The sequence below is a fragment of the Mytilus galloprovincialis genome, chromosome 8, assembly GCF_965363235.1.
Source record: "Mytilus galloprovincialis chromosome 8, xbMytGall1.hap1.1, whole genome shotgun sequence".
In the NCBI taxonomy this organism is placed as follows: Eukaryota; Metazoa; Mollusca; class Bivalvia; order Mytilida; family Mytilidae; genus Mytilus; species Mytilus galloprovincialis.
This window is the reverse complement of record NC_134845.1, coordinates 68,785,967-68,800,228: the sequence shown is the minus strand read 5'-3', so window position 1 is coordinate 68,800,228 and position 14,262 is coordinate 68,785,967. Positions and strand designations below refer to the sequence as shown.

The window sequence follows — 14,262 nt, the reverse complement described above, 5'->3', positions numbered from 1 at the left end:
TGGTGACTATGTTGAATGCATTTTTCCCATCGAACTTGAAATAAAGAATGCCACAGATACAATTAAGTATTTACATAGTTTGACTTAATCTAGACATTTACAGTGAAGGTCGGTTGACAACAAAACTTTATAATATAAGGAATGACTTTGTACTATAAGCATATTTTTTTTTTTAGAAAATGTTCGATAAAATATGTTTTATACCTTTTGTAGCTAGTTTAACCCCTCACTTGCATGAAATTCACATAACATTCCATTATATTGACAACGATGTGTGCACACAAAACAAACAGATGTAATTTGTAAAAATTTCAAAAAAGGTTTACGACCTTCCAGAGGTTGCGTTTTCTATCATGATTTCCATTGTGGGGTCGAAAAGCTTGCTGCTTACAATGAAAATTTAATACCAAAGCATCAAATTGGTGAAGTTGTAGTCATGCATCGATTTTTTTTTAAATACCATCACGAGTTTGTTGACAGTTTTTGAATATTTTACAGATGACCACGAATATGTTACATTTGTTAAAACAACGATTATGTTTTCTTTTCCTCGATTGTAACATCATTGCATGAAATTTGTCAACGGACTTGTACTTGCATGAACAGCAAGACGGTTGCAACAGATAGAGCAGAACCTGTCTTCCCTTCAGGGGCATCGAGTTCAGACTCGGGTTTTGGTTGGGTTCCTGTTGCTTCATCTTTAGTTTTTTATGTAGTGTTTTGAGGATTTTTCTTTTTTTCGTCATATTCGGCTTTTTACCATGGGATTGTCAGTTTTCATTCTACTATGATATGTATATATATGCCTCATTTCTCAATTGAGTCAATCAACTGACTTTAATTCAAATTCCTCCCATATCATTTATCATTTTTGATTTATTACTGGTCGTTCTTTCGAATGTTGTGTGTGAAACACATGAACGTTCTGGTATAGTTGTAAAAAGGTCGTTCATATGAATTGTAAAGCTACTATGATTAGCTGACACTAAGTTACCTTAATTTGATGTGTACGGCTTAAAGATTAAACGTCGCCAGATGTCCATGTGTTCTCTTACAGGTTCGGTGGGTTTTTTTAAGTTATGTCTTACGGTTCGTTATGTTTTTCTTTATTGTCTTAGCCTTAATCAGACAGTTGGTTTTTAAAGTTTGATTATTTTTTTTTCATTTTGTCATGTCTCGACCATTACCATTACCGTGATAATAACGGTTTTTGGTTGCTCTTTCCTTTGTCTTTTTGAAAGTTTTCGGGAGATCTGTTGTTACTGACATCGAGATTATTTGGTATCCGGTTGTCTTGTTTCATATCTACAAATGTAATCATACTACATTTTTCTTGCAGTGGCGGATCCGGGGGGAAGGGGGGGGGGGGGGGTTCCGGGGGTTGGAACCCCCCTTTTTTTTTGGCCGATCAATGGATTTGAATGGGAGCATATAGTTGGAACCCCCCTTTACTCTGTGTTGGGAATCCCCCCCCCCTCCCCCTTTTTAAAGTGGTTGGATCCGCCACTGTCTTGGTATATATATAAGTAAATGTAATGTTGACCTCATTTATTTGATCATATATATTAATAAAATATTACCTCTGTTCTGAAATTGTAGATATATAACTTGACTTATTATATTGATATTTGAATCAAGATATGCATAACCATGAAACAGTTATAATACCGTGAATAGGCGGAAACCGCTTATTGATTCAAATGTTGAAAAAATGAGATAGACAGCGGAACAAATAAACAATACGTGAAATGTTACAAGTAACATATGGTTGTGCTGTATCAAAGATTATTGAGTAAGATCAGTAAAGATTGAATCTACGATATTTTACGACACATTTTGTTGTATTTTTGAAAATGTTTCTCCTGTCTTTAAGTTTCTTACTGTGTATAGTAAATGCTGTTTTTGCTGGTAAGTTATTCTTAGTCATGTCTTACAAGAGCTTTAAATCATTTACGAACTTGCAAGTTATTAAATTTATTTTATATTTAATTTTCGTTACATTTATTTTAAATTTAATTTCCATTCTATATTCTCTATTCCAAATGTAATACAGTCTATACATTTCAATTATGATAAATATTATATATATATACAATTCAGTACTTCATTAAAGGGGCTTTAACTACGAGATATAAAAAAAATATATTTGGTTTTTTTTTTTTAATTCTACCATTAATGAAAGTGGAAAGTGGAATAGTTAAATAATAATTCTCTTTTACAGTCAGTTTGATTGAAAATTGTCAAAATTAACTGCGATTTTGTCATTTGTTTAGCAAGGGACTTTCATTTTGAATTTTCCTTGTAGTTCGGTATGTTTTGTTATTTTACTTTTTGACAATATTATTAAGTTCTTTTATATTTCGAACAGATCACAAACTTAATCAGTTTCAATGAGTATAACTTTGATGTAATGGAAGAATTACTCGATGAAAACGAATGCAAATATAAATAATTTATCAAAATAAAAAAACTCTTAAACACTTTCGGGGTCGATTTAAGAATTAAAAAAAGATAATGTTGACAATACTGCATTTAGCACATAAATAATAAAATATACATTTAATCCCTACTGTGTACATCATTGGAATCTCTTCACTATAAACAATGAGATCGAAGTTGGAAGTGAAATTTAAATACTAGTATACAAAAACAAACTCGGTGACACTTGAATATGTTGATACCTTATTACCAAATTGTATATTCCTATAAAAAAATGTACTTGTACTTGTTTGGGAAGAAACATGGCAGCTGATACCGGTTTCATTCTGTTTCATATCTTTACATTGCTCGAAATTGACAGAGATGATCGGTTGATAACTTAACTTTACAACAAACAAGTTCAGTCCTATTTTTGAGTTGTAGAATTCCAGCTGCCTATGAATCTGATGTATATATTTTCAAGTACACACGCTTGCGTTTTCTGTCATAACTTCCTTCATAGAGTTACGAGGTTTTCATGTATTAGGACAGTATTGAGCCATCGGTTCCAAATGGTAAAGTGGAAGTTTATATACGTTTGAATGTTTTAAGGCCACCATCATGATTTGGGGTATCTTAGTCAAAGGAGACTCCGATTATGTTCAACAGTGGTATCAAACGCAAGGTTGAGTTATCTTCTCCTTGATTCTGTGGCTGACTGACTTAATTAACGTTTAGTGGCATGTTTTTCTTTCTGTCTTTTCTTTGTTTATGAATAATGGTTTTTGATTGCCTTCATAGTTGCCTAAACGTACTTTTATAGTCTTAAAATGTCTTTGTTGACTTTTTACAAGGACGATCCCCCCGTATGGTATCGACACTCTTGTGCTAATATGAAATTCATTTGAAGGGTTTTAACAGGTAATTGGAATATACAAATATAGTAGCCCTAATTCCTGGCCAGTAGTCGATTTAAATACTCTAAGTTATTTTGAATTATTCAGATCAATTCTCAATAAACTGTTGAAGTTCGCTTATTTTTTATGTGCTTTACGTAGGTAGTAAGCGGAAATATAATTAAGGAATTGCATTTTGTTCTGAGTAATTACTGCTTTAAAAAAAATCCCAACGCTTAGATGGTCTGAAAATCTTTTGGAACAACGTTTCTGAAATTTTCGTTTCATCAATGTTTACTTACGTTATTTTTGATAATTTTCCAACTCTTTAAAATCGATTGTTTTCCATGAGCCTTATATACAGAAGAAACGCGCATTTGGTGTTCTGAATTTAATTAATCCCTAGTACATTGGTGGCAATACGGAGTACAGTGTTCTCCAACTTTGACAGCAGATTTATACTAACACTATGTATTGAGAGTGACTGGATACAAACTACTTACAGGAAGCAAGCATTTTCTCGTAAAAAGACTATTTACCGCTTAATAGTTTCAAACAATATTGACTGAGTATAAACTAACTACTAAAGGCAAATACTCGCTATGAACTATTACTAGTAACTTGTAGATTAATAGTTTAAAAACTATTGACAGGAAGCAAACGTTTTCGCGTACTTTCGGAAAACTTAATTATTTTTGTACTGACTATTCAGACATCATCAAGTTTATCATCCTAATAGGTATAGTAAGATGTGGTATGAGTGCCAATGAGACAACCCTCCATAATAACCAATATGTAATTGTATAATGATATTTCATACTTATAAATATTGCAGATGTCGACCACTGTTTATGGCAAGGAAAAAGAAAGGCTCCAGGAGAAAGCTGGGCGTTAGGATGTAAAGTACACCGCTGTGGCGATGATGGAAAAGTCAATACGGTAATCAATGATGGTAAGACTTTCTTAAAACCATACAGTTTGTAAAGTACACCGTTGTGGCGATGATGGAAAAGTCAATACGGTAATCAATGATGGTAAGACTTTCTTAAAACCATACAGTTTGTAAAGTACACCATTGTGGCGATGATGGAAAAGTCAATACGGTAATCAACGATGGTAAGACTTTCTTATATTATTGTTCGTTTCTGTGTGTGTTACATTTTAACGTTGCGTCGTTTGTTTTTTTCTTATTTTTGAGTGTAATTTCATATTGCGATAAGACGTGTCACGGTACTTGTCTATCCCAAATTCATGTGTTTGGTTTTAATGTTATATTTGTTATTCTCGTGGGATTTTGTCTGATGCTTGGTCCGTTTCTGTTAGTGTTACATTTTAGTGTTGTGTCGTTGTTCTCCTCTTATATTAAATGCGTTTCCCTCGGTTTTAGTTTTTTACTCCGATTTTGTTTTTTGTCCATGGATTTATGAGTTTTGAATAGCGGTATACTACTGTTGCCTTTATTTACAACCATGCAGTTTGAATAATTCAAACTACGATTAATTTTTCCATAGGCGACAATGGTAGTCTTTTTCAAGATACAGACTTCATTTTTTCATATAAATAAGGCCGTTAGTTTTCCTGTTTGAATTGTTTTACATTGTCTTATCGGGGCCTTTTATAGCTGACTATGCTGTATGGGCTTTGCTCATTGTTGAAGGCCGTACGACGACCTATAGTTGTTAATGTCTGTGTCATTTTGGTATCTTGTGGACAGTTGTCTCATTGGCAATCATACCACATCTTCTTTTTTTATATATTCAAAAAGTAGATTCTTTAAGGAAACCTTTCTAATATTAAGGGACAATTATAAGAGCAGTATTTATAGTCCAAAAGTATAGGTTCCCGTTGCTTTTCTTGACGTTATATGTATTTGTAACCGTTGCATTTCAATAATGCAATGTAGAACATCTCATCCTAGCTATAAAAAGGCTTGTCATTTCCGTTTAGGCTAAAGAAATATAAGTTACTTTGCCTTTGATATCCTTTAGAGTGCACGAAGTCTTTAATGATAAAAGGGAAAAAATCAGGATTAGCCATACTCTTACTTCTGAATACCATGTTGTTCATAAAAATCAGGATAAGCTGGGCGGGGTTTAACCGATTCGCTCACAATAAACCGGTCCATCTATAGATAGGTGTTTTAGGATAAACTCATCAATGAAGTGTCCAGTCATTATTTTGTAAATTCCTTATATGACACTGATAGTTGATTAGAAATCAGTAATAATTATAACAGCAACCATCTTTATTACACACATCTTCAAATAGACTATCCTTATGCAAATTAAAACGTAAGCTCCGCCCGATCAGTTGAAATAACATTGGTAATACCATATTGTTCATAAAAATTTAAATGTCTGCTCCTATGGTATTTAATGGTTGATTGTTACCTTGATTCTAATATACTCATCCACCAATTACTAGTAGCATAAAATAAATTGGTGTGTTATTATTGCCAAGGAAAATTATACTTAACATGGTCGAAATGACGTGGATTTTAGCGGTTATATGTTTCGGTGTGGCGTTCAACAAGGAACAGTTTAAAGCCTATACTTTAAAGTCCGCTATTAAAGGCCCCTAATTAGTAAAATGTAAAACAAATCAAATGAAAAATCCAACCCCCTGATTAACGAAAAAACAATAATAGAACAACAAAAAAGGCAAACAGCAACCAAGAACACTATCACATTAAGGCCTTGACTTAAGAAAGATTTAATTATTTTTAGAATGTGGTGAGTTTACATTCTTGTAAGTGCTCAACTCTCCTTCGAAACGTATAATTATGAGTTGCGTCATGGGATGCCGTGCAAGTAAAGTTAAGAGTTAACATTTATGTTGTTTTTTGTCTTTTCTTAAAAATAAAAGCAAAATCAAAAGTATACCCTATCATTTCATACTTTGAAGGATGTGAAAACGACAATGGGCTCTGTCTTGACCTGGATACCCACTGGATGGATAGAAAAGAGTGTGCGTTCTTTAAATGCACGATGGAAGAAAGTATATACGTTATCAAACAAAGCAAAGGTAAGTATTATATGAGAGGCCGATCATGTCAAAAACCCGATAAAGTAACGCGATAAAATCACATTTAACGTGATAAATACAGTTTTAACGCGTTAAAAGAAGATTTTAACGCGAAAAGAAATCAATATATTTAACGCGTTAAAATTTGCAATTATCAAGTTTGGGATTTATCCCGTAGATGAAAATAGACGTTTATCGCGATAAAATATCCGTCGCACTGGCCATAATGTGTCATAATAAATCACATTAACGCGTTAAATTCAACACAATAACGTTGCTACGATACATTATTTTAACGCGTTAAAACATCATTTATCGCGTTAAAATGTCATTTAACGTGTTGAAATATCATTTAACGCGTTAAAACTGCATTGTACGCGTTAAAACTTCATTTAACGCGATAAAACATCGTTTCACACGACAAAACATCGTTGGTTGGAGTTAAGGAATAATGTTGCTAACGAATACTATGATCTGTTCGCATTTTTTGGAGTAGCGTGTTGTCCTGGACATTTCAGTCGAGGAGGATAATGAAGATATTACATTTCGTCTTCCTCTCACGATTAAACCATTCTCCTTAACAAACCAGATTTCAGAATACTGAAAACCATACATGTTTTAATGTCCTATTTGTAACAGGTATCTTGAACAACATACTATCAAAAACAAGTGCTGCAAACAAATGAAAACATACCACCACAAACACAAGAAGATGACACCAATGAAGACGATAACAATTTAGCACACTCAGTAATGAATTACAGCCTTCACTGTATAGGATTGGCTCACACTGAACAGCAAGGTACTCTGTTAGCAATAAAACATCTCCCTCCATTCGTTTGATGTTTTTAAGCGCTTTTTTGCCATTTAATTAGGGACTTTTCTGTTTTTATTTTTCCTCGGAGTTCTTTATTTTTGTGATATATTTTTTGAGCAAAATCACACACTATCCTACTATGTAAGCAATGGAACATACTGTCCTCAGAATCTGTTTGCAATATCACACAATATCCTACTCTGTTAGAAATGGAACACACTGTCCTCAGAATCTGTTTGCAATATCACACACTGTTAACATCTAATTTCTTTGCAGGATGTAAAGTGGACGGTGAATGTTATGACCAGGATGATTTATTAATGCCTAACGCTTGTTCAGTACTAAAATGCGATTTAAATGGAATTGTAGAAGTTAAAAAACTTGGTAATAAGCAGTGTTTAATGACTCTTGTAAATAAATGTCTTATCTACTACACTAGTGTACATTTACACCTTTTTATATACTGTAGCTTTGTAATATATATATATATATATATATCTAAAAAATATACAACGAAAACAAAAGTAAGTATGTTGACTAAGTCGCAGATTGTATCTCTTCTATTAGTATAGGTATGTATACTGGTTTTGTTGGCATTCTGAAATCGATTCACTCGTCACGTTTTGTTATTGAAATGAACATCTCATTATACTGACTTTTGTCTTACCATATGCAAAACGATTTCAATACAAGATTATTATTTTTTACTACAGTTTAAGATTATAAGTATAAATTCCTTATCAGAATGAAGTGAAGTAGACCTACCGTAAGTTTATTTGTTCATACTTCAATATCTTGCAGGCGATCGTTATATTTTTTTATATCATTATACTTTCTGCTTATTACTTTGTATTACTACACATTTACATTTGTAAATAGGTTGTGACACAAGTGAAGGCTGCAAGAAGAATAAAGCAATATGGGGAAAGATTGAAGGCGAATCCTGTATCACCGAGAAATGTGTCGCCCGGTTGGTGAAAGGGAAAAGATTCATTAGCAAAATAGAATCACTAGCTCGTATGTTCGTACCTTATTTAAAGAAAAATGATTCAAACTTTAATAATTGTATGCTTACAAAATTGTTACTACTGGGTGAAAGTTATTGTCACATTAATCAATTATACCTGTATTGATGGCTCACCCAATTTTGTCAATATAACGGAACTATAAATAACAGCCATGCAAGTGGGAAGTATAGCTAGCTATCATGAAAAAAAAACAGATTTTACACACAATTGTTCTTGGAAAATGACTGTTCTTAATCAGGAATGTAACAGTTCTTTTCCATTCATTATATTGGTGTGATAATATAACATTTGAATTAATCAGGTTTTATGACATAAACACCACTGGGTCGATGCCACTGCTGGTGGACGTTTCGCCCCCGAGGGTTTTACCTGCCCAGTAGTCAGCACTTCGGTGTTGACATGAATATCAATTATATGGTCATTTTTATATATTTCCTGTTTACAAAACTTTTAATTTTTCTTAACCCAGGAATAGATTACCTTAGCCGTATTTGGCACAACTTTTTGGAATTTTGGGTCCTCAATGCTCTTAAACTTTGTACTTGTTTGGCTTTATAACTATTTTGATCTGAGCGTCACTGATGAGTCTTATGAAGACGAAACGCGCGTATGGCGTATTAACTTATAATCATGGTACCTTTGATAACTTTTTTTATGGACTCATTTAATTTCACAATATGTGCATTTTAGTTATTACTGTTGGTGGGAATAACGTGTAAGTTGCCTATGGGATTGATAGATGGCAACAGTAGTATACCGGTGTTCGAAAGTCATAAATCAAGAGAAAACAAATCCGCGTTACAAACTAAAACTGAAACAGAAACACTGAAGTGCAGCAAATAAACCAAAACGACAATGCAACACACACAGAAACGAACTATAAGATAACAACTGCCATTTTCCTGACTTAGTACAGGACATTTTCAGAAAAACAATGGTGGGTTGAACCTGGTTTTGCGGCTAGCCAAACCTCGCGGTTTTTTTTTTTTGCAATGTTGAATATAACACTAAAACAATAACACTACATGACAGGACTATTGAGATATTTTTTTTTTAATTGCAATATACCACACTCTAATATTATAAATGCTTATCTGCATAATGATACGTTTTTCTTTTAAACACTCCATGGGGATAACCTCTATAAAAGTCATATTCAATCGATTGGGTTGATCTTGAACAATTATTTTTGTTTTAAGTAACACGAACATGTTACAGAAGAGCTGCCCTTCAACAATTGTGTCATTCGGCTATTATATCACCATCTCTATATATGTTTTTGTTTCATTCCACAGGGTCAAAACATTGCAAAGAAAAGAATGCTGATGTTTGCCATCGACGAGGTACTAACTGGCACGAATATGATTCCGGAGAAGATAAATGTCATGGTATAAAGTGTGGTCGACGTGGGCGAAGACAAATTAAAAGAATGAAAGGTTAGGTCTAACTTTATACGTTTTTTCTACATAAATACTTTATCTTCATTCAATGTTTTCATGGGTTCGAACCCCGTCCAGGTGGAACCAAAGCCTTTAAAACGGGTATTGTTGCTACTCCGCCTATCACGCAAAAAAAGTGTATTTTGTTTTCCTAATCATTCAGATTCAGATGTGTCAATTATATAAAAGTCCGAGCATCAGAACATTGAAAAAACACTCTAAACATATTTCTCACTTCGAACGACACATTTTATATTCTTTAAAAAACATTAATTGGAAGAAAATAATATATAAAGGAACTCGTTTGATCGTTTTCTTTGCAATATACCACACTCTAAAATACTAACTGGCACATCATTTTTGTGTACTGAGTAATATTAGCTATGGACTCACACTCAACATTTAATATGGCGACTTATTTCAAGATGGCCGCCATAAATTCTAAAATATCTTAAGTATATGACTGTGATCAGATTCACAAAAAATCTTACATCAAAAGTGGGTCATAAGTCGTGAACAATTCGGTATATTTACGATCAACATTAGTCGTAAGATGTGTTGTTGACACTGATTCCTGGTATTTTTGAAAAGCTCAACAATCAACCAGAGAAGAAAACGAAGAAATCATATGATTAACATACAAATACCATTGTAATATATTGGTTACATTTTGAGTCAACAGTAGGTACATTGTAGTTAACCGAGTTTAAAAGTCTAGTAAATCTGTTAGAAATATTCAAAATCGAGTAAAAACAGCCTTCTGAGGAAACTGCATGGGCTTCCAACGGATTGATACCGAGTGCGTCTTCATGGTAACCGTCTCCTGTAATACATACTGTACCCTTACTCCAAACTCATCCAAAACTCGGCATAACTTTATAAAATAAAATTACTAGTAAAGTATATTTTCAGATAGATGACCTTGAAGATGTGCCAGATATATAAATAAGAAGAAATCGTCACATATACGAAACAAACATGACCTCGCAAAAACATCAATAATAGTGTTGGCTTAATAAAGGAAAGTAATTTCGTTTCTTTTTTATTACAGCTTGCGCATTTGAAGGTCAATGTGTACCATTTGGGCAATCACCAAGAGATAAGCCAGGTTGTTTGTGTGCAAAAGGTCGTATGGTGTGTACCAAAGGGCCAATATAACCGGAAGTCAGACAACCGACATTTACATTTATACACATAAAGAATTGTGTCATATTGCACTTGTAATTTTCTTCCAATCGTAATGCTCCTCTTTTTCTTTATGTTGTCTTTACCATGTTGCATTTTATAATAACTCAACGGATTTTAACCATGGAAGTATTATATTGACTTTCATTTTACTTCCAGATGTTTACAAATTGTGACTTGGATGGAGAGTTGTCTCATATGCACTCACACCACATTTTCTTATACCTATTTGGTCCGAGACCACAATTGTCGTCCCTTGATTTTCGTTGTTCGCGAATATAGTCCCTACTGTTGACATTGGTTTACTTTACAATATTTTTCATACCTCTTCCAAATTTATTTCTCCATGTTTAATGATGCCTCAAATTGGAAGTAGGGGTGAAATTACACTGTAAAAAAATTAGTTCCAGAATTTTAAAGGAAAGTAGTGGGAAAGTAGTGATTTGGTCCAGCTGCAAACCTAAAATAGTGGAGGACCTCTTTAATAAATAAATGGTGATTTCTTGTTTATCGGGATCGGGATTTCTAACAAAATATGTCCGGGATTTCGGGATTTTCTGATATTAAAACCGGGAAATCAGGATGAGACCCCCTCTAGCCCCTCCCCCCCTCCTTCTTTCTACTGTTGTTTGTCTTTTGGACGTTTTTCTGTTTTTGTCATGACGTTGTCAGAATGCCGTCGACTAATGAGACTTCTGCCTATGTTTTTGTCATGGCGTTGTCAGAATACCGTCGACTAATGAGACTTCTGCCTATGTTTTTGTCATGACGTTGTCAGAATACAGTCGACTAATGAGACTTCTGCCTATGTGTTTGTCATGGCGTTGTCAGAATGCTGTCGACTAATGAGACTTCTGCCTATGTTTTGTCATGGCGTTGTCAGAATGCCGTCGACTAATGAGACTTCTGCCTATGTATTTGTCATGGTGTTGTCAGAATGCTATCGACTAATGAGACTTCTGCTTACGTTTTGTCATGGCGTTGTCAGAATGCCGTCGACTAATGAGAATTCTGCTTACGTTTTGTCATGGCGTTGTCAGAATGCCGTCGACTAATGAGAATTCTGCCTATGTATTTGTCATGGCGTTGTCAGAATGCCGTCGACTAATGAGACTTCTGCCTATGTGTTTGTCATGGCGTTGTCAGAATGCTGTCGACTAATGAGACTTCTGCCTATGTGTTTGTCATGGCGTTGTCAGAATGCCGTCGACCAATGAACTTCTACCTATGTTTTTGTCATGGCGTTGTCAGAATGCCGTCCACTAATGAGACTTCTGCCTATGTTTTGTCATGGCGTTGTCAGAATGCCGTCTAATAATGAGACTTCTGCCTATGTTTTGTAATGACGTTGTCAGAATGCCGTCTAATAATGAGACTTCTGCCTATGTTTTGTCATGACGTTGTCAGAATGGCGTCGACTACTGAGACTTCTGCCTATGTTTTAGCCATCTGCTTTTTGAGTTTATATTTTACTACAACAAATGACAGTGGCGGATTTACCGGGGGGCACAGGGGGCATGTGCCCCCCCCCCCCCCCCCCCCCCAGTTCAGGTCACCAAAAAAAAATTTTAACATAATTTTATTGCTACTGAATCTTCTTAATATCTAGAGCGGAAATGAATCACAGCTTGATTTGACTTCTTATACTGGCCGTTAATTAATGCCAGCGTCCACATGCGTGATTTATGACAACTTATCGATGGGTGTGTAAATATTGACACCTTTGTGTGTTTTTAATTTCTCTTTGCAAGCTTAAATTATGGAAAATACATTTACATGTTGATTGGAATCGTACGATTTTTTATTGGTTTATAATACAATACAGATTAAAATCGATTACCAGGTGAAACTTCTGATCTGTGTTTTTAAAGAATAGGTACAAATTATATGTTTATGTCAATAATGTTGGTATACATCTATATATATTTAGGTTCTTAGTTTCTCTCCATTCCAAAATACAGTACTCACATTACCATTTTATTTAGAATTTATGTGTTTTCTCTCTTCAAAACGGTCTTTTTGTGAATTTATTCAGCAACAAATCAAATCATTAAATTATTTTTTAATACCATACACGTTTGTTTTTTAAATGGAATGGAATGTCCTATTTACTTCCCTCTTTTTTTTCAAGGGAAATCGACAATTTGTCAAACCCCCTTTTTTCACCGGTCTAGGAAAAACATGATGAATTGACATTTTCTTATAAAAAAATCATTAATAAAATGCTAAATTATTTTCCTAAGATCTATTTTGTAACTGAATCTGGGACTTAATCATTTCTTTAAATGCCCGAGCATACAGTTATATTTGTTTATTTTTATTGTTTCAATTGCCATGTACATGTATGAGGCTAACTTGACAAGGTCACCATTTGTAAGGATATGAAGGTGTTTTACAGATATTAGAATAATGTACAAAAAAGTAAGTCTGGAAGCAAGGCCAAAAAAATATAGAGGTGATGAAGAAAATATTGATTGATTGTATGTTGTTTAACGTCCAGTGGCAAATATTTGATGCATGTTGAGGACAAATATAATAACAGATCAATTGGCAGGAAAAGAAAGTATAAAGTGAAATAGTAAAAACAATAAAAAAAATATAGAAATATAGAGATATAGAAACGATGATCTGACCCTCCCCCCTTTTAAAAAACAACAACAACAACAAAAAAAACACTCACACTCGCATATACCGTATATACAACTCTAAAAAATCTAAAATTTTGGTTTCATGGTGCCCCCCCCCCCCCCCCCCCCCCCAGACATCAAGGTTCTGGATCCGCCCCTGAATGAGAAGCATAAAGTTTTCATATTGTTTTAATAGGAATAATAACTACAAAAAATATAATAAAATTATAAATTCTTTACAAATTCTTTGCAAAACAGACAAAAACCAATTTTGGTTATGGCAAATACATTAACAAAACAAACATGATCAAACATTATATAAACAAAGTTTTCAGAATAAGAATTGAAATGTCTAATAAAAATGTATAAGTAATGTCAAATTGTGAAACGAAATCAGATACAATCAAATGTGAATATGAATATGAAATAAATGATCTGATTCATATCATAATATAAGCAGAAATAACTCCAGTTTCGATTTTAAACAAATTGCTGTAACTATATATCATGTCACAAAGATGAGAAATACATTTATATCTGAGATTAATACCAACTTATTCAAATATCACTTTTTGACTGTCCCTTTTTTGATCTTTCGCCCCTCTTTGGGTGTTGGATATCTACTTAATTTTCTTTTACGGAATATTTTTAGGGTCTTTACTCTGTACAAGGTTGCGCGACAAAAACAAATGTATGTCACAGTCAAGAAATTGTTAAAATGTCAGTCAGGGTTGATTTTGCTATGAATATCTAAATGAATAATTAACATGCCACCCTATAAAATTAACAAAAAAAATCTTTGTTTATTACAAATCAACATATTTTCAA

At 33.6% G+C, this 14,262-nt stretch overlaps 1 protein-coding gene across 1 annotated transcript; it reads left to right on the top strand.

The window, feature by feature from the left end:
• Positions 1 to 1,776: 1,776 nt before the first annotated feature.
• Positions 1,777 to 10,828, top strand: LOC143043486 (uncharacterized). The gene is made up of 7 exons (XM_076215769.1): positions 1,777 to 1,908; positions 4,150 to 4,266; positions 6,219 to 6,338; positions 7,432 to 7,539; positions 8,035 to 8,172; positions 9,479 to 9,619; positions 10,674 to 10,828. The coding sequence occupies exons 1-7, from the start codon at positions 1,854 to 1,856 to the stop codon at positions 10,778 to 10,780; spliced, it is 786 nt and encodes a 261-aa protein (XP_076071884.1). The 5' UTR covers positions 1,777 to 1,853; the 3' UTR covers positions 10,781 to 10,828.
• The last annotated feature ends 3,434 nt before the right edge of the window (positions 10,829 to 14,262 follow it).